This window comes from Vicugna pacos, chromosome 6 (assembly GCF_048564905.1).
Source record: "Vicugna pacos chromosome 6, VicPac4, whole genome shotgun sequence".
In the NCBI taxonomy this organism is placed as follows: Eukaryota; Metazoa; Chordata; class Mammalia; order Artiodactyla; family Camelidae; genus Vicugna; species Vicugna pacos.
The window spans coordinates 94,195,185-94,220,371 of NC_132992.1; the positions used below are offsets into that span (position 1 = coordinate 94,195,185).

Below are 25,187 nucleotides of genomic sequence, written 5' to 3' on the forward strand. Positions count from 1 at the left end.
GCACTGGACCTAACTGACATAACTGACAGGTGCAGGCTTTAAAAATAAGCAGGCCGGGGTGGGGACATGGCTCAGTGGTAGAGGGTGTGCTCAGCATGTGCGAGGTCCTGGCTCAATCCCCAGCACCTCCATTAAAAAACAAACAAAAAACCACATATTACTATGCGCAGGGAAATAAAAAAGATTGAAAGTTTCAGCAGAAAACTGAAAATTGTGGGAAAAGAAAGAAACGAATGTTTTTTATTTGAAAAAGAACCAAATAGAAAGTGGATTGATCTCGCAACAGACATTCGGAAACACAGACGAAAGAGATGAGAGTTGATACAGCAAGAAAGTCATGTGTGGAACTCATGTCTTAATGTAACTGCCAATCTAGAATTCCATGTGTGAGGAAATTAATGTTCAGTAAAGAAGGCAAAAAGACATCCTGGACAAACTAAGAATGAGGGAATAATCACCAGTGGACCTGCAGTTAAAAAAATAAAATCAATGTTCATTATTTAGGAGAAGGTGAGCTCAGATAGAAGGATGGGGAGGCACAAAGGAAGAGCAGTGAACGTGGTCCTGCTTCAAAGGAACAAAAGCTTAGGATCAAATACAGCTGTGTGTAAAACTTGGAAAGCCTGTCATTTTAGGGTAGTGATTCTCAAAGTGTGGTCTGGGGGGTTCCAAGGCCCCCTGGGGGTCAAAACTATTTTCATAGTAATAGTAAAATATTTGCATAATAGTGGTGAGATGTTATGTCTTTTTCACTAGAATTCTCTCACAAGTGTATTGTGGAGTTTTCCAGAGGCTATATGACTTGTGCTGTCACAAAAGAATGAGTACAAAAACAGATATGAGAATCCAGCTGTCTTCCCTTCAGGTAGACATTAAGAACTGTGAAAATGTTAGTGTCACTTTAATCACACATAAAATTTTTTGGTAAATATAGTGACTTTTCATCATTATCCTAACATCAAATGGTTTTATTGTTGTTATTTTTAAATGAATTAAAAATGTAAATAAAACATTTCTCAGTTGTAGTCCCTAATAAAGTAGATAGAACCCATGTAAACAGAAGCTCTCTAGGATCTTTAAAAAATTTAAGAGCAGAAAGAGATCCTGAGACAAGGACCAGGTTTGAGAAACACTGTCTTAGAAAAAGAATGTTTTAGACTGAATAATAAATTAGGAAACAGTTGAGGACAACAAGCACTGAGGAAAAACTTAAGGAAGAGCAAGCACCATTGTAAGCTATTTCAAGACAAATCATTTGAACTTCAAACTTGACTTTAGATCAACAGAATTTTAATGGCTTTAGTTGCTAATCCAACATAGCCTTAGAAAACACACGTTCAACTCTTCTGAATGTCTAAAATTATTTTTTAAAGTATTTTTATTGAAGTAGAGCCAGTTTGCAATGTTGTGTCAATTTCTGGCGTATGGCACCATACTTCAGTCATATAGGAACATACATAAATTTGTTTTCATATTCCTTTTAACCACATATTACTACAAGATATTGAATATAGTTCCCTGTGCTGTACAGTATGAACTTTTTGTTTATCAGTCTCCAGCAGCCAGTCCCGGCTCATCCCTGCGGGCTCGTGTCTATGGCTGGGGATTGCCTCGACATCATTTGTAATTGCTTTAAGCTGTTTTCCCTTTAGGTCTGCAGCTCAAACTGGTCTGGGAATGCAAATATGTAAAACTTTCACCAAGACCCAAGAGGCCTTCCCACATGCCCTGGCCTAGATGTCTACATGCCTGTCCAGAACTGTCACGTTGCCTCTTTCTAACTCTGATCTTTGGACTGGAATGCAAGGTGAGCTGGACTAAGCAAGTACAGAGCACCAAGAACCGCTAATCAAATGGAGGGGTTCAGAGACACTTAGTCTGTGATGACACTCCTGGCACGTTAACCAGTGCTTAGTCTGGAAAGTGGCAATGAAATGAGAACAAATTTCAAAATTGAAGACGTCAAGCCAGTGTCCTTCAGTGGCAGTTAAAAACTCAAAACTCAAGAGGGCTGAAGGAGCTGGTAGCCCAAAAGGATCAAAAAGCCCCCCAGGAAATGGTTGCGTGAAAGCCACCCTCCTCAGAAAAAGAGCAACTTCCACTTGAAAATATATTCACCATGACATGGACAAAGCAGGACAGCATGGGAACTGTAGGAAACACAGAAGTGAGGTGGAGTTTGAAGTGCTTTCATTGTGCCCTGTGGAATTTAGCACATGTGCTAGCCTCGCAAAGAGGATGGAGTTGCTGAATTTCCCAGTCAATCCCAAATGACTTACTGAGAATTTCAGTGACTTTCTGATTACATTTTTCTTACGGATTGAAAAATATGTCCCTTTTACCCTGCCAAAAGATGTCTGCGTGAGGGGCAGTTCTGAAGTCTGCAGTATTTGGAAAAGTCAAAAATAGCTCATAATATGTTAGCAGTGGGGCCAACATTAGGATCTGGGACTCCTAACTCAGTACCCTGCTGGGCTCATTGTTGGTTAAAAAAACAATAGCTCAACCCAGCCTAGTCTGACTTCTGTCTGCACTGTTGTCAAGCTGACCTCTTATTCATTACTCTTTGGCATTTTCCAGTCCTTAACTGATTGGACTTCACACTGTTGGTCAGCGCTGCGCTCTTGGCGCCTGCCACATGGCCTTTCCTGACAGCCCACACTGTGCCAGGCACTGCACTGGGCCCTGACAGTCTGATGGTGGGCAGGCAGTCATGTTACTCTTCCGATTTCCCCTGTCACCTTCCTTCCTTGTACACCTTTGCTGGATTTTCCTCTGCCCCTTTTTTCACGTTGCTTCCTGGTTTCTGTCCACTCACTCGCTCTGGCTTGGACCATTTCAGCTGCTCTCAGGGTTTTAACCACTATTCAGTTGCTGATGACCTCAAAATCTGAACCCCTCACCACCCGCTTCTGCCCCCGAGAGGCAGACTGAGGAGGGTAGATGATGACCTCAGTTTAGTCAAGTTCTGGGCCCACTGAACTTCTTCCAGGTCCTCAACTCAGCTAGCGGGGCCACCTGCCTTCAGGCCTGCATTCACAGACTACATCCCCCTGAGACCTCTCTCCGAGTCCTCCTTCACCAGGCTTGTTCCCGGTTCTCCAGCAGGTGTCCGTTTGGGTGTCATTTTCTCCAAGAAGCCTTCCTCGCCTTCCTTGCTCCTTTCCCCCAAATTGGGTGCAAGGTGTCCCCATTTACCTGGCGGTTGCTGACCTTAACATTACAAATGCAAATCCCTTCTCTGGTTTGCCTTCCACCTTCCCCACCCCGAGGTCCGTCACCGCGACCCTGCACGGGGAGGCACACGGCAGATGCTCCATAAATGTCTGTCCCTTGCCAGCCTGGAGCGCCAAGGCTCAGATGGAGCAGCCGTCAAACGCGGAGGTAGGAGAGAGGCTGGAGGCCGCGTTCTTGCACCCCTCGGGTCCGCGGACGTGGGCCCTGCCCCCAGACGGCCGTGGGGCTCCACAAGACTCCAAGGGACTCACTTCGCTGACTTCGGACCTGGTGCGGGCGGGAGCACAACACTCCCGGCAGGCCTAGCGCGGGAGCGGGGTGGGGCCGGCGGCACGAGGCGGGGGCGGTGGGGGCGCGTGGCGCGCTCTGATTGGAGGGCTTGGAGTCGGGCGGGGCTACGGGCACGCCGCCGCCGCCGGGTTCCCGCCGTCGCCGGTTCCCGCCGCTCTGACCGGCGGTTGAGGCGGCGCGGACGCCGGGTTGCGAGCATGCTGCGCAAGCTCACCCTCGACCAGATCAACGACTGGTTCACCATCGGCAAGACCGTGACCGATGTGGAGCTGCTGGGCTCGCCGCCCGTCCTCCCGGCCGACGCGGCCAGGGATGAGGCACAGCGCAGGGACGCGGCCCCCGGCGTCGGCCCCGAGGCCCCGGCTCCGGCCCAGGCCCGGCCGCTGGTGCCCAGGAGGTAGGAGGCGGGAGGCTGGGGGACGGGGAGGGGCCGGGGGCGGGCGCAGGAGGGGGGCTGCGGGGCGGGAACCTGGGCCGTCCCACACCCCTCACAGCCACATACCTGGTCTCCGCCGCTCTGGTGATGTCTGGCCGTCCAGAGTGAGCTGGCAACCGAACAAGCCCGATTCCGTGGCCTGGACCAGGTGAACATCTCCCTTCCATAAGTGGAGCCGCTCCAGAGTTTGGTTCAGTTTAAAACCTTTTCATGAATAGGTTTTATTCATTTACTTATTTACTTTTAGAGCTGTTTAAGGTTACAGAAAAACAGAGCAGAAAGTGGAGTCCTGTGTACCTCCTCCGCCCCGAACAGGTTCCCTTATTAGTAGCATCATGCTTTACTGTGGTTTGTTTGTATAGCGACAAACCAACACAGGTACATTATTAACGTACGTCCGCAGTTAAGATGAAGGTTCACTCTTGGTGTTGTGTAGTCTGTGTGTCTTCTGTAGGTCTGGACAAAGTGTAATGACATGTATCCACCTGTTAGTATCACACAGAATAGTTTCACTGCCCCCAAATCCTGTGTTCTGCCTCTTCATCCATCCTTCCTCCTCACCCCTACCTCGGACCGCCTGGCGACCGCTGATGTTTTTATTATCTCTAAAGTTTTGTGTTTTTCAGAATTCCTCATAGTTAGAATTGTACGGTATGAAACCTTTTCAGACCGGTTTCTTTCACTTAGTCATAGGCAGTTAAGGGTCATCCATGTCTTTTTAGGGCTTGATAGCTCGGGTTTTTTTTAGTGGTGAATAATATTCCATTGTCTGGATGTACCACATTGTTTATCAGTTCACCTACTGAAGGATATCTTGGTGGCTTCCAAGTTTTAGCTGTTACGAATAAAGCTGCTACAAACTTTCCTGCACAGGTATTTGTGGGGTCAAAAATTTCAGCTCATTTGGGTAAATACCAAGGAGTAATAATGCTGGATCTTTGCCCAGTTTTAATGCTCCTCCTTGCTTTGTTCTTTGACGTGGCTGCTGTCAGTTAATCTGTTCATGTGATTTCAGTGGATCTAAAAAGGCAAGAGGATGCCTGTATTTTTAGGAGACCTAAATCTGCTAAGTAGAAACACCTGTCTCCTCTTGAAAGCAGGCAAGTGTGGCAGTACCCCTGACTCAGAGTATCCGCATCACTGCTTGGCCCCCTCCCCCCCAGGCTCAACACCCTTTACAGTTGAGAGGGTGGTTTTGTTTTTTGATTTTGTAAAGTTACTCTTGTTCATTGGTTCCATCTTATCCAGTGGGCAAGCTCAGAGTCTGAGACAGGGTCTCTTGGGTTGTTTCAAGAGTCAGGTGTGACTTGGAATCTTTGGTAAGCTTGTTTCTTGGAGGCAGAGAGGGGACAGAGACTCTTGTAGAGCTGTAGCGTGGCTGTTTTGCTCACGCTTCTGCACACTTGGTTTCCTTGGATTACTCTGGTGAATGATCCCATGGGCGCCCCCCAGACTTAATGGGAAGAACAGTATCGCTTCTAAGTAACTCACTGTGTTACTGGAATTAAGTTATTATTGACTTTGCCAGAAATGAAAAGCATAGATTTAAATGTCCTTTTAACTGCTAAGGATAAGTTTTTAAAATTTCCAGTCCTTTATGGACTGAGACAATTAAAAAAATTTTTTTGAGAGGGGAGATAATTAGATTTGTTTATTTATTTGTTTATTTATTTATTTTTGATGGAGGTGCTGGAGATCAAACCCAGGACCTTGTGCATGCTAAGCACATACTCTACCACTGAACCGTACCCTCCCCCTGAAAATTTATTTACTTTTTATTGAAGTATAGTCAGTTTAAAATATTGTGTCAATTTCTGGTGTACAACATAATGAATTCTAAAATCTACCTTACTCCTCTGACCAGAGCTGATTTCCCTAAGGAAAGGGTGTGTGTTTGTGTGTGTGCGCACGCACACACAAGTGCATAATCAATCCAATACAACGCAGCATATCCTGGCAATTTACTGTAAAATATTTCCAGGATAAGAAGGTGTCTCACTGTGTACGCTGTCATCACCCTGGTCTAAAGAAACCAGCATCATCTGTGGCCTGGATCATTGCCAAAGCCTTCCATTTTTGGTCTCCTGGCTCCTGTCTTTGCCCCCAGTGATTTATTCTAGCACCTAGAAGAATACCTAGTGTGAGGTAGATGCTCAGTTAATATTTGTTGGATGAACAAATCCTTGAGCAAATATTCACACGTAAGGTTTAATGAGCATGTGTGTGACTTTCTGTGGGACAGGCGGCTGTTGGTATAGGACAGACGTAGCTATGTCTCGCGGCCTCCAGGCTCTCCGTCTGGCACCTGGCTCACTGCCTGCTCTCACCACACTCTGGACACGCTGGCATTTTTCTGTGTCTTGAAGACAGACTCCTTTCCACTCCGGGGCTTCTACACCTACTCTTTCTTCTGCCTGGAGGGCCTGCCCTCTTCTTCCCACCTCTGCCCTGTTTCTTCCCGTGACTCCTTCCATCATTCGGGGCTCTGTTCAAATGTCTGCTCCTTGGGAAAGTCTCCAGTGACCTCCATGGCTGCAGAAATCCTCTCCTGCCTTCTTGCCCAGGCTCTCTCACCGCCTTCAATGTTTCTTCCTCCTCTAAAGCACTTATCTGCCCCAATTCTTGTTTGTTTGTGATATGTTTTGGGCTCCTCTACCATCTCAGGGGGGACTAGAGTGATTCTGAGGTTTCTGGCTTGTAGAATTGGATGGGTAGGTGGTGGTGTCATTTCCTGACAAATGACTAGAAAACACTAATTGAAGAGTTCAGAGAGTTATGTTTTTAGTTGTGTGTGTGTTGTTTTGATTGCTTTGATCCTTTCCTGAATTTTTAAAATCCTTTTAGGAAACACAGCTCTATGATTTTGGTTTTGAGCTTGTTGATTTTCAGTTGCCTGTAAGCATCTAAGAGGAGGTGTTGAGTAGGCAGTTGGCTGTATGCAGTTGGAGCTCAGAGGGTAAGCTGGGGCTGGAGGTGGTGTGGAGGCCTGATGGGCTGACGGGAGTCCGAGCTCTGCTGTTCACTGATTCTGCGAGGTTGACGAAGCCTTCCAGTAGGTGGAGGCTGTTTGCTCTTCTGTCACATGGACTAACATCTCCTACTTTCAAATTTAAGGTTAAATGAGAGTGTTGAATGAGTGCTTAGCACAGTGCCTAGCATGTAAAAGAATGACTTTGATATCACTAAATAGGATAGGCTGGTAGGTAAGGCCCGTTTTGAGAGCTTACCTGATGTCAGGCTATCAGAGCACTTCTATGTGGATGAGTGTGTTTACTCCTCACTAGTCCCTGGGTAAAATTTTGGCTACTGTGAATAAGACTGCTTTAACTTACAAAGCATACCTGCAGCTTCCCCAGCAGTCCTCTCCCCCATCTGCACCCCCCTGATGTTTTAAACCCTCATTCCTTTGCTGATTTTAGGTACTATAAATAGCATAGTGTGTCAAAGTGTGAATCTGTTAATATTCAGGAAGTTATTTATGTTATAATTTATATTTGTAGATTTTCTAGAAACAACGATAGTTTTAAATTACATATGTGGTTTGCAACATGGTTATTAGGTTATTACCAAAAGCAAAACTGAGGGGTAGAAACTCAGAACACCAGAACTCACTGTATTTTCCACTCCCTTTTAAAGTCTGGTTATAGAATTGATTCACTACATCGTGGGTGACTTAGAGTGGGGTGGGGTTCGTTTTCATCCTGGGCTAGTGGGATGACTAGCAGTTTACAGCTTCTTCAGTCACTGTGAGCTTTTTGATAGGGGTTAATAAAAAACTACTTTCTGTCTGAACAGGGAGGGTGGCCCTTTCTTGAAAGTGCTGTGAACTCAATCCTGTCTTTTGTTCAGTGGCTGTTTGAGGTGCCTTGGAAGGAGAGTGAAATGCTGGGGGCCTCTTCCTGGTGTATTTCCTGATATACGTGGTGAGGCTGCCAGTTCTAGTGCTGGGTTTCATAGACAAAGTCCAAGTTCTGTTTAAAACAAAAATTCTGTCCTCGTCATTAAAGCAATAATATTGAAGCTCTTGTTTGCTGTTTTCTGTATTCACTGCACAGTAAGCGCTTGTGCACCTGGGAACCTCTCTCTCTCCCACAAATAGTTTCCACTCTGCGAAATCTCACAGTGATTAAAGGAGCCAGAGGTCGTTGTGTCATGAAAACAGAACAGAAGGGGACAGGAACGAGAGGTGTTTTTTATTTTAAATCCACATGGGGCTATGTTTCCATTTACCTTGTCTTTTTATACCCTGGTCAGGTTGACGACATTTACTACGTGGTTAGAACTGAAGACCAAACTGAGGCCATTTCAGATAATGCAGCGGTCAGCCAAGAGTGCAGGGAAGGGCGCAGTCGGAGGGGGTTTTCTCCAGAGTGTGTATTTAGTTCCCACCTTGGGTTTTTTTTCCTTCTTTTAGATGGAAAAAAAAACCCCACCGAAATAATCTCCAAATATAAAGTTATGGACATTAGGTTCCTTAGACTGACTTTTAAGAATGGTTAAGATTCTAAGTCTTTGTCATAAAAATAAACCTAATGAATAGTTTCCTACCTTGATGAAATTATGAGAGGTTGAATTTTGTATATTAAATATTTTGCTATTTTATTTTTTCCATTTAAAAATTTACACATATGTGCATCTCATTGTTTCTAAGAAATATTTGGCTGTTTTAAATGAACATAACTTCAGTTTAAATTATAGGTCAGCATTGCTTGCTTTTCTTTGAGAGTAGCAGTTACTAATGTTGTCAGACCAGTCATTTCTTTTGACCCTTGTAATATAGAGCTGTGGTTTTTATGCTTTCCCTTAACATTGTGATCAAGAGCGAATCTGAGCTTGGGGTTGAAGCACTGCTTTGTTTTCAAACCGCATGCAATATTTCCTTCCTCACTGCGGTCACCCCTTCCCCCACAGGCAGTGACTGGTTCAGTGCCAAAGTGTGAAGACAAGATTCACAGTAGTCATTTATTTTATTCTGTACACAGCTTCTAGAATAAAAGTCAAAGTTAATGTCTAAGTAATTTGTCAAATTTCATACTTTGTACTTTCTTTTTTTTCATACTTTGAACTTTCATACAAATTTCTAATTTCAAATTTCAGAGTAAAATGCCTTACTTCCTGTGAGATGTTTGAGGTATAAGAAAACACTTCAAACATTTTTTCAAAATATTTAGGAAGCACTTTAGTTAAAAGCATACTGTTCAAAGAAAACATTGCATTTTTAGAATGCTTAAAAAAGGAACACTATTTAAAACACAGGCTACATACAGGAATGTTAACTTCTGAGCTCGCAACAGAGACAAGCGTGGTGTCACATCACTTCCTCTTACCCTTGATCCTAAGAGTTCTGATACTAAGTTGGTCATAAGGATTGCCCGGGTTACAGTAATTTAACTTGATGGGTAGTAATGTGGGAGGTTCCATACTCTGTGTGAGAATGCTGGGAGCCGGTTCCTTGTGCTTCTGTCCACGTAACTGGAAATAGTGGGTATTTCCTCTTTGCCTGGACTCCTGGCGTTTTCACCTGGGATCGCAGAAGGAACAGGACAGTCTGTGCTCCGTGACTGTTCCAGGCCCTCTTGCTGACTGCCTCTGTCAGTGCTACTTAGGAAGTCTTTCAGAACTTGCTTGAAGATGTAGACGATTTCCCATGGCAGTACGTCATTTTCCGCCAAAACTTCTCGAAATCTAGAGGCAAAGCAGTTATAAATATTGACTTCAGGAAATTTCTCTTGTCATTTCCCTTTATCTCCAAAATTCAGCTCACATAATGTAGTCATATAGTAGTTACCCACTTTTTGAGTTATCTGCACATTGCTTTAAAATTTTGTTTCTAATAAAGAAATTTTGTGACTTTAAAACATTTCCTAGCCAGTGGGATATCAGCAGATATTTTTGTCCAGCCTATCCTTAGGGATTTTGGTTGCTGGTACTTGATACACACGGTTAAAGCATTTACATGGCAGAATACAATTTCCGGTCTAAATATGCGAGGAGCTTAGACTTGGCAGGGCACAGATGACAGGGAGAGAATGCAGCCCCTCACCTGCTGAGCACAGTTGCAGCTTGGCGCGGCTGAACTTGTGAGCAGAGGACTTCCAGTTGTCTTTGCTCAGTAGCTGGGATGGCCGCCTGGGGACTCTGGTAGTTTCTCAGCCAGGTGTAATCCACACCTGTTTTCCTCACTGTCTGCTCGTTTTCGATCTCTTGTGTTAATCTCTCTCTCTCCTTTAGATGCCATTTTAGTTCCCGAAGCAGAGTCTTTGTCACCACATCTGAGTCAGGATAGTGCTTGGGTCTGTAGGATTCGTGTTTTGGCCATTTCATCCAGCCAAAAAGTGGCATTTTTAGCCTATGGAAATACTCTCACTTGTTTATTTGCATAAAATGTTATGGTTCTGATGAGCAAATACTTATTTCTTTACAGTAAATTTGCCAGAAAAGTGCATGAATTTTTTGCTGGTTAGATACACAGGTCAAAATAAGATTAGAGTGGATTAGAGTCTTTTAATTTCTAACTAGGTCATTGCCAAAAACCAGGCTTTGAAAATACTTTCATGTAGGAGCTAAGCAGAAACGAAATACACAGAGATAATCTACAGACTGAACGTTTTCTGAAATTAACACTAATACTTGCTATTAAAAGTTCTTAGGACGCTTTACAGTATTAGCATATAGGAAAGTGCTATCTACAAACATACTTGGAACTTACGTTCTGTGCAGAAAAGGTTTAAGGCTTACCTGTGAAGCTGATGGATTCAACGTGGTGACGTTGCCACAGAGTGAACTTGAGCTGGTGGTGAAGCCGTGTTTCACTCGGGCATATCTTACCCTCCAGGATGCGTCCTCTGTTGAAGCAGTGAGCCTCCTGTACCCACTGAAACTCTGTTTGAAATAAATAACTTTCTATGTTAGGAATGAGGCTGTGATGTTTTCGTTTGGAGAGAATGCTCATTAATTCACCTTGTAAGTAAGCTAGAGGAAATGACAGAAATAACTTACTATTTAATCTTTACAAATTATATAATGGTCTGCCTTTTGAATGTAGCTCAGTCTATTTGGAAAAGATGCCGGCAGCTATGGATTCTGTCCTAAATGTGTTTGGACATGTCTTTGGTGAAGGGACGAAGACGGGTTGTGGGAAGCAGCGCAGACGCGCTCCCGGCCTCGGGGAAGGCTGCCACGTGCTGCCGCGCTGTGCGTGGCTGCGGGGCGCGGGCTCGGTGCTGTGTCTCTGTGCCCGAGAGCAGAGCTCTAAAAATAACTGTGTTGCTCTTATTCTTCAGCTTAACTCTCAGGCCATTTAGAAGCCAGGTCACTGTTCCCTCTAGTGAAAGCAGGAAAAATAGATCAGACTTGACTATTGGCAAAATACATGTTCTAAGAAAGTTCATCACAGTTGAACAAAATAGGCAAAGAATGCTGATATCAGTCATGTGTGAAATATTTAATAAATGTTACATTTTGTACACCTTCTTTCTTTCTAAATAGTAGTTAATTTTGTATATTTAAGGAAGTTGTAACGCCAGAGGACATTATGTACGTTTAAGTAGATAACTTTAAAATATACTTTAGAATCTCTAAAAACATGGTGATAAGGCAATAACAGATAAAGGTCAGGTAAAAAGGTCTTTATACATAAGAGTGTATAAAGTTCAAAATCTTCTAATTCATTATAGAAAATCATTTTCATGCTTGTTTCGGAGCTGAATGTGGAACTGATGCTTACGGTTTGGGCGAGTGCTGATGGGTGAGGGTCTTTATTGTGCCGATTTTCTGTTCTCTTGTATGTCTTTTGCTTGAGAGTGGACAGGTTCTTTCCTCTCTGGTTTCGTGTAAAATGACTACATGGTGGCTTTTCCTTTTATAATATTTGTTTCTTCTGTTGCTTTTTCCTTCAAATGAACTGTGAAGACTAGACCTCGTTTGCATAAGACCTGCGTGCCACGCAGATCAAGATGACGTGTGGTCATCCTGTGGCTCCTGTTCCTTGTGCGTTAGAAGGAGCCAGATGTCAGGATTCATTATCTGCAACTTGAAGGTTTTCACGTTTCACGTTACATGTAGTCTCTGAAAAGGAAGGGAGTTAAGTTTATTGTGACAGGACTGTCCTACCAGATTTCCTACTAAAGTTTCAATGAATCTGCCTATGAAATGGTAACAGAACATCAAAAATGTTCTGGATATGGAGCACGAACCAGATTTCTGTCCCAGCCCTGTGCAGGCTGGCACTGCCCTTTCTTCCTGGCCTGACTGCCCCGCGCGTGCCGGGCTCCCTCTGAACATTCAGCTTTGGTCACACTGACTCCCTTCTGGGATGCTTATTTCTCTTTTCCAGGTACCCACATTGTAATTCTTTTTTTCAGGGCCCAGTTTAAATACCAACTAATTTTTGACTCTGTCTGAGGGAAAGCATGAGTTTTCCCTTGGCCCTCCTGTTCCTTTGAACTCTGGTTTTATTTCTCTTTACTGTTAAACTTACAGAGAAACTGGTCAGTGTTTTTGTTCTCTTCTCCCTGTTTTCTGATCCTTTCCAGCTAGATTCCACTCTGTCCTCCGCTGTAACTGCTGGCTCTCGTTCACTCACGGATGTTTTGGCTGGGCCAGGGCTGGTGAGGGACTGGGCTCAGCAGGGACCCGGACAGATCTGCTGTCTGCCCTCACGGGGCTGGTCTTCAGTGGGAAGGCAGCACGAATGCACGGACCACCGCCGGTCCACGTGGAGGCCAGGGAAAGCCTTTCTAGGTAGGGATGCGCTTTGAGCAGAGATCTAAAGATGACAGACTAGGCCGTCTCCCTTCTTCTTTTGACTTACTTAACGCCTGTCTTGCTATGGAGACTGTTGCTCAAGTGTGACCTTCACAGGACTTTTCTGACCACCTCGGCTCACATTTAGGACATTCTCCTTTAATACTACTTGTGTAAACCAATTTTCCTAGTGCTTAGGGTGTGCTACTTGTAATACTGTAAGTTTTATTTTTTCTGTCCATGTCCTGAGAGTGTTTGCTTGAAATAGAACCCGAATATCGTTCTCTGATGACAGCAGTTCCCCTACTACCGTGTAGACAGAGAACGTAAATATTTGTAGACCAAGGTGAGGACGTACTTTTGTATTAATCCTTCCTGCTTACCATGGTATAACCAGATTAATGTTGGATTTTGTTTATCAAACATTTTAGTAAGTTGAATAAGTGAATTGTTTCTAGTAAATTGAAGCTTAGGCTATTTTGTGTGGAAGACGAGAAGGTTATTAAACTATGAAGCAGTCAGGTTAATTGCTTTTTGTTCACCATCGTGGTTTTTTAGGCCACATCTTAGCTGAATAGTAGACATTTTTATAAGACTCAGGGTGAAATAGGACCATACCATTCATAATGTACCTGTTTGTAAAATTTTCGGATGAGTAAGGAAGGTATGAAAGTCTGGAAAGACAGCACTTTGGAATCTGGAAGGGCGAGCTCCGGAGCCAGGCGCTGGGCGTGTGGTGTCAGGGCCGCTGCGCGGGGGGCTCAGCGGCGCAGGGCTGCAGCCGGAGGGGGGGTTCATCGTAAGGAGACTGGTAGCTTTCTGTTTTTAATTCCTTTGCTACTGAATTAAATGTTCTGGATTATTGGGGGTTTTTTTGGCTATTGAAACGCAGTTAATATTTGAGAAACTATGATGTTAACTTTCTTTACCACTATTATTCATCTTTAAAATATTTTAATTAGAGCACATTAAGACATACACTTTTTAAAGGTAAAAGTCGTATTTCTGTTGGTTCATGTCTTAGTGACGCAGTGAGGGGACTCTTTGTTCACTCCTGTGTCGTGAGTTGCAGACGTTTGGTGTCGAGTGTGTGCTCTTCTTGCCCATTAACCTTTATAGATGTTGTTCATAAGTTTTATAATTTAGTTTATTGATATTTTCCTTTTTGTCATTTCCTTTTTTGTGCTCTTAACTTAAGGCCTTCTCTACTCCAAAGTTATACTATACAGAAGAAGATTAGCTTTTTAGGCTTAAACAAATAAGTCCCTGGGTGTTGAGTTGGTTTGGAATTGGTTTGAGATTGGTGTGGGTAATGGGGTCCCCAGCTTGGATAACCATCCTCCAAAGTGATTGCTCCACCCAGATTTCCTCTTTCCTTGTGTGCCGAGTAACTGCGGGGTGACCTGGGCATTTTGCATGTTGTATAATGGGGCTCTGGGCCTTATTTAAGTTCTGTGGGGAATGCATCTGACCAGCAGTGTTCAGGCTGCGGGTTCCAACCAGCCTTTTGTGGGCCGTGGATTCAAGGTCCATCCGGTACTCACAGCCTTTGCAGTGCACTGTGCCACCTGGTGGCCGTCCTGTAGCTCAGCGCTCAAAACCTGATGGGAAGGCTGGGGGTCAGAGAGGGCACCGCCAGCCCCGGGGGTGAGCCCAGCAGTTCCTGAATGGCCTCAGGTGCCTGCGATTTCCTGGGTGCTCTCTGCCACTGGGCCTCCCTGTTTTGGTCTTCTGGCTGGAAGATGGGGGCTTTATTGCCCTGCTCTGCCAACTACTTCTTGCAGTGGTATCCACCTTTATCTGCATCCCAGGCCAAGCAGGGAGAGGACAGAGAAAGAAAAAAGGCAGAGAGTTTGCCCCGCCCTCTTAGAGAGGGGACCCCTGGAGTTGGACGCTCCTGCTGCCCCTGGTGTGTAAGAGAGTGGACAAGAGAAAGCTGGGCACTGCCGCATTTTGAGCGCTTGGGCTCCTCTTCCCTGCCCCTGGGCGCACTGCCTGTGCCAGGGCCTGCGTCTGCGTCTGCCGTGCGGGCAGCTCAGGTCAGGGGCTGCTGGGTTAGAAAATGACGAACTTGTGCTGCTGGTTTGGTGGTGCTCTGAACTCGGGTCCTCTTCCCCAGCCTCCCTGTCACCTTTACTCTTCAGAGCCCTCCAGTAACTGCAGGCGTTCTGTCCAGGTTGACAGCTTCATTCTGTGGGCGGTACGGGGTGCAGGGTGCTTACTTGATCTTACCAGAAGCTGGAACCTTGGGTCATTTTTGACTCCTTTTTTTCCTTGTGTCCCATGTCTAGTATGCCGTCTTATTCTTTGGGCCCCACTGTCACTGCCGCCACTCTAGTCCAGGCCGCATCGTCTCTCTCCTTGGTTACTGTGGTGGTCAGGGGTGGGCTCTCTGCTTCTGCTGTGTCTGGGCCCTGTCACCCCGCCCCACCTCACCTGGTTAGAGCCATCCTGTTAAAATAGGAGTCAGATATCACTACTTCTCTGCTTCTGCTCAAAACCATCTCATCCAGAGCAAAACCCCAAATCTTTAGCCCCTGCCGGTCCTCCATACCCTCTTCCCCATCTCCCGGCTCTTCCCCAACTCTTGCGCCCTCTCCTGCCTCCCCTCTGGGCTGTGCCTGCTGGAGCCTAAGGGACCTCCAGACTGTCCCCCGCACGTTTTTGCCTCAGGGCTCCTGCTTTCCAGCGACTGATTCCCTTGCAGAGCTGCCCGGTTCTTCTTCCCATCTCTGCCAGGATGTCCCGGTGTTAACATTGCGACCCTCCTCACCCTGTCTCCTCTCCTGTCCTTGTATTTCTCTTTATTACTGTCTAACATACTCCATGTTTTACTTCCTTTCCCCCAGTGAGGCTGTAAGCTTCATGAGGACAGTCTGCTAACTGCTTTATCCCAGGTCCTTAGGACAGTGCCTGGCATGGAGTCGGCTCTTAATTATTGATTTGTTGAGTGAATTGAGTGAGTATCATGAAAACCGTAACCAGAGAATGCTGATGTGACTGTTAATATCAGGCCAAAGTAGGCTTTAATGTAAATGGTGTTATATTAAACCTCTAATTTCAAGAATCGGTATCATACAGTCTTTTCTGATAGCAGTGCATTCAGATTAGACGTTGATAACAAACACATAATTAACAGCATGTTTTGCATATCACAGCAATTGCCTTTGTTCAGTTCATGTTTTGGACATTTTTGTCTCTTCTTTGGCAATGGCATATATTTGGCAAGAGTGTGCCACAGCTTAGCGTGGCCCTCTGCCGTTCATGTTTTTTAGGAGTTAACTATTACAAATATTATGAAGAGGTATTCTTTCTCCCTGGAGGGTCCTTTATACCCTTACCTGGTTTTATTTTCCCTTCATATCACTAGTGAGCATGTTGCATGTCTGTTGTGTCTCCTTCACTCGAATGCTGGCTTGATGAGGGCAAGGACTTTGCTGACGGCTGTGGCTCTGGGTCTAAGACAGAGCTTGAGCGTGCTGGGGTAAAGTAAGTATTTGCTGAGTGGATGAATGCTTTGCTGGCGAGGAGGAGAACTTTCCTCTCCTCTTCTAGGTTCCTCTGGCTGGTCTAAGAATTAAATTGACGTGAGACAGGTTAACAGGAGAATATCAAATTTAATTTTATATGAACACTAACCCCGCATACTGTAGAGGTTTAAAGACCTCAAGAAAGGTAAAAGGAGGTATATAAGACATCCTGAGCTAAGGAATGGGACAGGGGCTTCCAGGGACAGGAGGGTCATTTCCAGGACAATATGAAGGTACTTGCATGTTTGCCTTGCTATATAGAAGGGGCCACTTAGGTAGAATTTCTCTCTGGTAATCACTTTTTTCTGGGAAAAACTCCCAATTTAAATTCTTCTAGGTAGTTAGGGCAGGGACAGTAGTCTCTCTTGAACTCTCAGGGCCTTAACTGACTTTAGTTCAAAGTACTCCTTGTGCAGAAGTGGCACATTCTAGGGGCTCGTTCTGAAGCCCTGCAGCCTCTGCACGGGGCTGTGCACGTGCTGCCTCTGCTCTCGGGGAGCTGCACAGGGACAAGTGTCCGCCTGTTTGGAGTTTCGGTAGGCGCTGGTAGATTGCCCTGTGGGATAAACGGCCATACTCACTCACCACCCTCTCCTCATAATCTAAGAATATTCGTTCATTTTGCCAATTTGGAGGATGAAAAAAAGTTTCTCGTTGTTTTAACTTGCATCTATTTGGTGACTGTGAATTTGAGTGTATTTTCATTTGTTTATTGACAGTTCGCATTTTTTCCTGCTAGAAGTTAATGTAAAAGTAACTAAGAATTCCTCTAGCATTTGGGAATTTCTTGGCTTTTTGTAAAGAGTATATACACTAACTTTTAATATTCTTTGCAGGCCACTTAGCCAGGCGAGCCCAGAAACGGAGTATATTAACAAATACAGACAGCTTGAAGCACGAGAATTGGATATGTATGGCAGTGATCATTCAACCAGGGGGCCAGGTAAACAGGCGTCTTTAAATGTCGTAAAATATGATGTGTGAGTTGTTCACGCGTTAAAACATTAAGTTCTTAAAAGTCTTTAAGAAATGTGGTATTGTGTCAATAAAGAATCCATGCTGGATTCAGGATTTTTTTGGGAGGGGGGTGAGTATATGATGTTTGTAAATTGCTCTTTTTTTTCTCAATAGTCTGTTCCTTGGAAGACTAATAATGGTCCCTTACTCTACTGTTAATTAGAATTACTTAAAATTGTTAAAAATTATTATAGTTTTTAAATAACAATCAATGTATTAAAACAAAATTTTAAATAACGCAGAAATATGTAAAATAAAAGGTAGAAGTGTGAGTATGTGGTTTCTTTCTCTGAGCTGATTATCTCATTAGCACTAGGCCCTAGTTGTATGGCAGAAGTCAGGTTTTGGTTTTTTGCCGTATAAGAGGTCAGCTGCTGTAGACTTCCTGCCGATTCGATCAGGACGTCCCGCCTCCTGTCCTCTCACCCTGTGTACATGTGGTCAGGCTGAGGGGTGGAAGTTGGGGTCAGGGTAGTGTTTACCTCCTCGTTTTAGCGTTTCTGACAGTTATGAAGTGCAGCCCACACGCAGTAGAATATTCATCCTTGTTCTTGGGACTTGTCTGGGCTTCTTGACAGTGTGGAATATTGGTATCTCCATCAGTTCTGGAAAACTCTGAGCCGTTACCTGTGCCCCACTCTCTCGCTTAGCTCTGTGTTCATGTTTCGGTCACTGTACTGTGTTCAGGTTGGTTTCTAATTGTTTGCCTTTCGCCCAAGGTAGAAGCGGCTTCCACTCCTCGTCTCCCTCTCCGGACTCCTGCCTTGTTAGACTTTGGCCTGGTGTCTCCTCTCTGGCTCGCCATTCCTTCCGTTTTCCTAAGATGATGTTTGTATATTTCCTTAAGTGTCTCTAGTTGCCCTCAGGAGGAGTACTGTCTGAACAACTCAGTGTGTTACTACCAGAAGTTGTGTGTCCTCCATCCAGCATTGACTTATGCTAGGGAAAGCACAACACAGTCCTCAGAAGAACTTCCGTTTCCTCGTGGCTTATCTGAGGGAAGCCTTGGAAGCCTCGTAAATACCAGTGAGCAGAGGAGCGGTGATTCTGTCTGTGTGGGGGCACGTGCAGCTTGGATGGAGGCCCGACAAACTGTATGTGTTACTGTGGAGAGACGCCATTGTTTACTGCTTCCCTCTGGGGAGGTGTGTCGTTTTCAGATGACTCGATGATGCGGCCCTTCCGTCACACCCATGCACAGTGGCGCTGGGGCCTGCCCACAGATCCCGCTGTGTAGCTAGGGCATGAATGAGCCCCTGCCAGTCGAGTGTCTGCTCTCATAACTCCTGACTTGGATTCCTGTCTGAAGCTGCTGTTGCTTCCTCTGTCCACGGCATCTTAATGTATTTGGAGCTTTTCACAAGGGGGTCATGTCCAGCTGTGGCTGCACTTGGAGTCACTCAGTGTTCATCACGATGTGTGTCAGTGCCTGTATGAGGCACCAAAGGTATAAACTTAAAAGACTTTGTCCCTTCTCTCATGGAGATCTCATTTAATCATGTAGTTACACAGGTGACTGCTTTTGAAGGTAAGTGCTCTGAAAGATAGCTCTGTGGGGAACGAGGACAAGGGATGCTGACCTGAGCGGGGAGGTCGGGAGAGTTACAGTTGAGCCTGGAGCTGGAGACTTAGTGGAGGTGGCACAGGCAGGCGGGACAGGCGGGGGCGTGCAGCAGGCCTGTGCCAGGAGGAGCCTGGTGCCCGGCCCTGGTGCAGGGGGACCCGAGATATTGCTGGGGTGGGTGGGCCTGGCCAGGATCTGTTGTAGGCTGAGTAATAGCGCTCAGTAGAGGTCCCCGTCCCAATCCCCAGCATATGAGGTCATGTGGTGAGAGGGTTTGCCACTCCGATCGAGTTGGGGAGCCTGTGTGGGGAGCTTGTCCGGTGGGCCAGTGTCCTTACAGCTGGTGAGAGAGGCGGTGGGAGGCCCAGAGCCAGCAGCAGGAGGTGTGGCCGGAAGCCGTGGGAAAGGGGCAGTGAGCCAGGGAGGGAGTGACGGGGCCTCCAGGGCACCAGTCCTGACGGCATGCAGACTCCTGGCAGTCGGCACTGGGGGAGCCTGGCCGTGCGGATCTGTGGTCTGTGCGGGAGCAGCAGCCTGGCCGGTGGGGCCGGGCGGGGCTGAGGCACCGGGGCTGCCAGGCCTGTGGTCTCAGTGCCCAGAGCGTGGGGAGCTGCTGAAGTTCTAGGCCTCTCTTGGGCGGAGTGTGAAGGGAGGAGAGGTGTCCCGTGATTAGACTTCTCTTTGAAAGACCACTCTGGCTGCCCTGGAGGGACTGGATTAGAGTGGCCAGAGCAGACCTGAGGGGAGAGTCGGGAGGAGCTGCCCTCGTCCAGGCGAGACTGGAGGGAGATGGCGGGGTGATGGTGGTGGGGTGATGGCGGCGAGGTGGGGAGCAGTGGTGAGACGGACGGGACAGGGCCTGGTGACACGTGGATTCAGGTGGGAGGGAGGAGAGGGGCCGCGGGAAGCCAGGAGGTGCCCCGTGTTGTTGGAGCATGCGGCGAGGCTGTCACACATGTGCACATGTGTGCGTGCGCTGACACCGTGAGATCACACCTGTACCTCCAATTCCAGGCCAGCGCTGCCGATTCCAGCGTGAACATGTTACATCCAGTTATAACGCACTTCTGCTTTTGGTGTGATGCAGGTGTTACTTCATCTACGTAACTTAAAAAAACTATTTCTAAGTAGGAATCCAAGAACACATTCAGTGAATTTCTGTGGATTACATTAGAATGGTTTTATATAGTTAAAGGTAAATCACTTTTAAGTAACTGAGATTTAATAGCATTTCTGGGCAGCTGGAGCTTGGCTCCAGTCGTGGGCTCCTGCAGGTGTCTGCCGCTTTCACATGGCAGCTTTGAACGCGTCTTGGGCGGCATGTTTAGGCTGTGGTTAAACGCCTCCGTGCCACCTCCCTTTTAATTTGGTGGTATTTTTGGTGGTTGTTTCTATCCTTTTATGGCTTTTCTTCTGGGTGTAAGAGAATGGCCTCGCCTGTGTGGTATTTTAATAACTGAAAAGAGAAACATTCAAATTAAGTTTAATTTTGTATTTGGAATACCATCCCATACTTGGAGAAAGTGATATGTAATTATTTATTTTGAAGATTTAATTTTATGGTTAAATCAGTAATGTAGTAATTACACTTACTTTCTATAGTGTACAATGTCTAGATTTTATGGTAAGTAATGTTATTCTGTTCTCCATTTAAAATCTGTTTTACACTGTTTGGAACCCAGAGCTGTTGAATTTTTTGGTTAGATTTTATCCTTGGTTGATGGTAATAGAGGAGGGTGACTTAGTAAGGAGAAACTAGCAATTTTCATGGTCTCCAGTTTTTCCAGCTCACATGAAATACTTGAATTGTACTAGCTTAGGATAAAGAGATAACAGGAAAATAAAGACAGCAGATTTTGAAGTTGAGGTATTTCGCACGTCATTTTTGGAATGTACTTTGCTGTATATAGTTTGTTGATTTGCCTTAAATGATCCAGGTTTTTCTCTTTGAGGTGTACCCATGGTGTTTTCCTGGTCACCTACCTTGGTTTGGTCACTGCTGCACAGACGACAGAGCTGCATGGCGTGGACGTGTCCCTCTTTGGTTTCCTGTCTTCCCTCTGGCAGCGGACGTGGAGGCAGGACTTGATTTGTGCTGGGGCGGCTTCAGCCACTGACCTGGAAACGTCAGACTGTGTTTTATGTCACACAGAGGAAGGGCTGCGGTTTAGACAGTACGGTTAGGACTCTGGGAATTTTTTTCTTGTAGCGTTTTTGTCTTTAAGTAGCAACCTTCAAAGTGCATGTCATCAAGGAGTGCAGGTCCCATCGGTGCTGTCGGAGTGGTGGCTCGTTCAGCAGCACCGCGAGCCATGGCTGAAAGTCCCAGAGCATGAAATGTGGCTTCTGCCTTTTTGTCTTTGTAAAGGGCTGTCACGTCCCTCCCCCTGTGCAGGGCGTCCCGATGGCTCACCCCCCACTCTGTGCCCCACTGCTTATCACTGCATCTCCCAGTGGAGTCCTGCTCAGGAGGCCTTCCCTCTGTCTCCTGTTTCCTGAGCTCTGTGGAGTCTCATCCCTTTCCTTTATGTTAAAAAAGGCCTGTTGCTGATGGACAGGCCTACCAGCCCGAGCGGGAGGACTTGCTTTCCGCTCCTTGTGCAGGGATTCTCTAGGCCTCCCACTGGTGGGCCAGCTGGATACCCCGCCACCATTCGGAATTGCAAATAATTTAATAAAATGTTGAAACCATTTGTAAGTTAGGAACTGTTCACACACTGAATTTTGCTCAAACTCGGTGTTTTGAAGGTAGCATGGTTAATTTTAAGAACTTTTTAGCTGAGAGAGCTTCTGGCAGGGGTGGGACTGGGATTAAGTACAGCAGTAGGGAAAATGGGATGGCGTCAGGGACTGTGTTTTTTGGAAGCTGAGAGGAGTAACGAAAGGAGACAAGACATGAAAGCGGAAAGAAAATGCAGGTTTAGAGTTTGGTGATTAGTAGCGAGGTTGACTAGACGGCTAGAGGGCTGTTGGGGAAGGACTTTGAGAATTTTCTCCCGGGACCAGTGCCAGTGATGCCCTAGGAGGAACACTTGTCCACAAAGAGGCTGTATTGCTTTGAGAGGCAGCAGAACTGGCTCCTGCTCTTCCTTCTCAGAACAAGTACTGCACATCTCGATTCAACCAGAGGAAAACGGCCATGTTTCAATTATATGTTGTTAGACCAATTATGGAACTGAGGATATATGTGGGGGAGGGTGCGGGGGAGCCAAGCAGAGCGTGGGTGCACGCCCATCAGGCGGGAGGGGTGACGGCAGAGCACATAGGGGGTGCTGGGGCAGAAAAGTGAAAGCGGGCAGACCTGGAGGGGAATGAGCACAGGCCTGAGTTTGGGAGAGACAAGGAAGCTTCAAAGTTTATTTGGGGAGTAAAAATTATTTCCCAATGAAAGTTTGTATCCTGTGAATTTTGATGATTTGTCGGTTTGTCGAGAATTCATGGCATCGGTGGAAAGTGGCACCTGCACGTACAAGAGGACATTGTGTAGTGAGGCCTGGTGGGGCGCCCCGCTGTGTCCTTACCAGAGCGGAGGCACCCTTTCCCGATGGCTGGTCGGGAGTGGTGGTTGACCGTCTGCTGCCGATCTGCGTCAGTAGCAGGGACTGAACACTCAACAAACTGGTGTGAAATTTCAAATAAACGTTTATCCTTTGAGCTAGCCACTTCAGTGCCGTTTTCAGGCGACGAGCGCCGTGCCCTGCAGGCCTTTTGTCTTAGAAGGTGGTGCTGGGCCTGCCGTGCTGATGGCCGGTGGAGGGCTGACCGCGCTTTGTGTGCGGCAGTGGCGTGCGGTGGGCACTGCCCTGCTTGCGGTGCTGGCCAGCAGGGTGTGGGCCAGTGGGTGTGTGCGTACGAGTGTAGCTGCTGTAGGTGCGGGGTCAGTGAGATTAGGTACAGCTTTGGGTTGATCACACTTTTTCAGATAAGAAGCACCGTTGTGTGTGTTTATTTTGTCTGAATCCAGGTCCACGGCCGCCTTCAGCTAAACCAAGCAACGTGATATGCATCCCAGACACAACGTATAAGTACCCCGATTTGCCTGTAAATCGATGTAAGGAAGAGGTAAGGTGGTTTTCATCGTAATGTGGTTTTGTTGTTTGAGTAGATGCCCCGGGCCGTCGCTTTGGTTTCCAGCCTGCAGGGCTGGGTGGGCACCAGGGAGGTGCTCTGTGCAGTAGCTGTGTTGATGGGCCTCCTTCGGCCATGCTTCATTTGTTCAGGCATCCCCTGAGCGCATCTCCCGATGTTAGCTCTTCACCTAGTCCTCCTTCCTCTGAAGTAGGTGTGAGTAAACACCTGCTTGTCCCGGGAGAGCTGCTGCTTGAAAGAGCTCGCTGCCCAGTCTTTTTTCTTTTTCCCCTTAATGGAGGCACTGGGGATGGAACCCAGGACCTCATGCACGCCAAGCACACACACTCCCGCCGAGCTACACCCACACCCCTTGCCCAGTCTTTTTATAAAGCAAGTAACACCCCCTGGCCGTGCTCCTCTCTAGCATTCCGCTGGGGTTTCCTTATGCTTTTGCTGGGTTTTCTGCCTAGTGATTGATCAGTCATTGATAGATCATTTTAGGAACAGTGTCGGGACAGATATGACAGCAAGATGGTTAAGTTTTTAATTAGTTACATGTTACTAAATGTGGTTAAAAGTAAGTGTATTGAAACCTTTATTAACTATACTGGTGGAAGGAGTGGCTGTAGATTAAACTGTAAATGTTCTAAATTTAATTTTTATTTTATTTTAGATTGAATCACACAACTTGAGTAGATTTTTATTAATTTTTAAGAGACTAGTATTCAAAATAATTTGTACTCCCTGATGGTAGCAATTGCTCGAGTGATAAGAGCTTAAATAAATGTAGGGGAGTGGTGGGGAGGAATTGGATTGGAGGTCTAAAAATGCTCCATCTAGTCTGTACGTGGAACAGTGGAGGTTAATTGTTTAAAAATGTGTGTGAAGAATTTCACATGAAAATTTAAAACCACGTCAGTGTAATAACAGCTGTGTTTTCATGTTTCTCAGTAGAATTACACGGAGGTTCATTACACAATTTAAAAATAATAGAAATTTAGACAGTGAGAGCTATAGAATTCATTTCGGTATTTTCACTTTTATGAGTGAAGAGATGGAGACCTAGAGGCCATGAACTTGGCCTGGGTTTCCGGAGCTACTGGTTACTGGTCCCAGTGGTCAAACTGGTTTCAAGTGTGGTAGCCACTGGTAACCTTCTTGCTCTCTTGTGATGTTTAGGTGGTTAATAATAATTTAGCTTCTAAGGAGGAAAAGAAAATCAATCCTGAAGGTCTTTTTGAGGTGCAATTTTGCTGTGGCTGGAACCCAGGACCGTGTGCCGGCTGAGCATGTGCTCTGCTCTGAACTGTACCCTCCCCCCACCCCCCGAGACACAGCTTTTGGTTCATAGGTAACACTTTACATCATTTTTAAACTTGTGGCAATTTTGAAAGACTTTCTTTTTAATCGTAGGTCATTTCTTTGATAGAAAGTAACTCTGTGGTAATCATACATGGTGCCACGGGCAGCGGTAAGAGCACTCAGCTCCCGCAGTACATCCTGGATCACTACGTTGAGCGCTCCGCCTACTGCAACATCGTGGTCACCCAGCCCCGCAAGATAGGGGCCAGCAGCATCGCCCGCTGGATCAGTAGAGAGCGCGCCTGGACTCTGGGTGGTCTAGTGGGCTATCAGGTGGGACAGGGAGAACCGGCTCTCTCCTTGTTGACTTTTTGTTTCTGTAAGTCCATGATAGGATGTGAATGTTTTCTGCTGGAAATTAAGCTGAAAGCAGTTGCTTATAGAGCAGAAATGTGGAATAATTTTAAAAACAGTGAAACTCTGAATGTCCTGAAAATAAATTTAATTTCTTTCTCAGTTGAATAGAGAGGTGAAAATTCTCAGACTCATGGCTTTTATGATTTTTTCTTTTGATTATATCTTTGTAAGTAGAAAGTGTCTTCATACACAATTGTCTTAACATCAGAATGACGTGGGCAGCATGACAGGAGAAGTCAGATTCTCCCCCATCACCAAACAAGCAAGCAAAAATCAACTCTAGAATTTCAGCTTTAATTTGGATCCTATATTTTTTGTGATAGATAATAATTTCTTTAATTCCCTTTCTTACCTTCATTATGAAGGGTAGTTAAATGTGAACCATTAAATTTGAAAACTTTCTACTTTCTTTTTTCCTTCCCCAATTGTAGGTGGGGCTGGAGAAAGTAGCAACGGAAGACACCAAGTTAGTGTACATGACCACTGGGGTCCTGCTTCAGAAAGTCGTCAGCGCCAAGAGCTTGATGGAGTTCACGCATGTCTTCATCGATGAAGTGAGTGCCCCCCCCCAGGTTCC

General features: G+C 45.9%; 2 protein-coding genes across 7 annotated transcripts in view; one reads left to right on the top strand and one right to left on the bottom strand.

The window, feature by feature from the left end:
- Nucleotides 1–3,671: 3,671 nt before the first annotated feature.
- The window catches only part of TDRD9 (tudor domain containing 9), an 84,563-nt gene continuing 63,047 nt past the window's right edge, over nt 3,672–25,187 (top strand). For 5 of the 6 annotated variants that reach the window (XR_012073852.1, XM_072963831.1, XM_072963834.1 and 2 more), the window contains exons 1-5: nt 3,672–3,925; nt 17,076–17,182; nt 22,785–22,882; nt 24,305–24,526; nt 25,042–25,164. Coding sequence is in view for 5 of the 6 variants with exons in the window: in XM_072963831.1 (XP_072819932.1) it covers nt 3,726–3,925; nt 17,076–17,182; nt 22,785–22,882; nt 24,305–24,526; nt 25,042–25,164 (750 nt within the window). In the remaining variant the exon portion in view is untranslated. The remainder of the gene's footprint in view (nt 3,926–17,075; nt 17,183–22,784; nt 22,883–24,304; nt 24,527–25,041; nt 25,165–25,187) is intronic. The other variant, XM_072963835.1, reaches the window with a different exon arrangement.
- Nucleotides 9,352–10,306, bottom strand: RD3L (RD3 like). The gene is made up of 2 exons (XM_006216882.3): nt 10,008–10,306; nt 9,352–9,649 (listed from the first exon to the last, which is right to left on the bottom strand). The coding sequence occupies exons 1-2, from the start codon at nt 10,304–10,306 to the stop codon at nt 9,352–9,354; spliced, it is 597 nt and encodes a 198-aa protein (XP_006216944.2).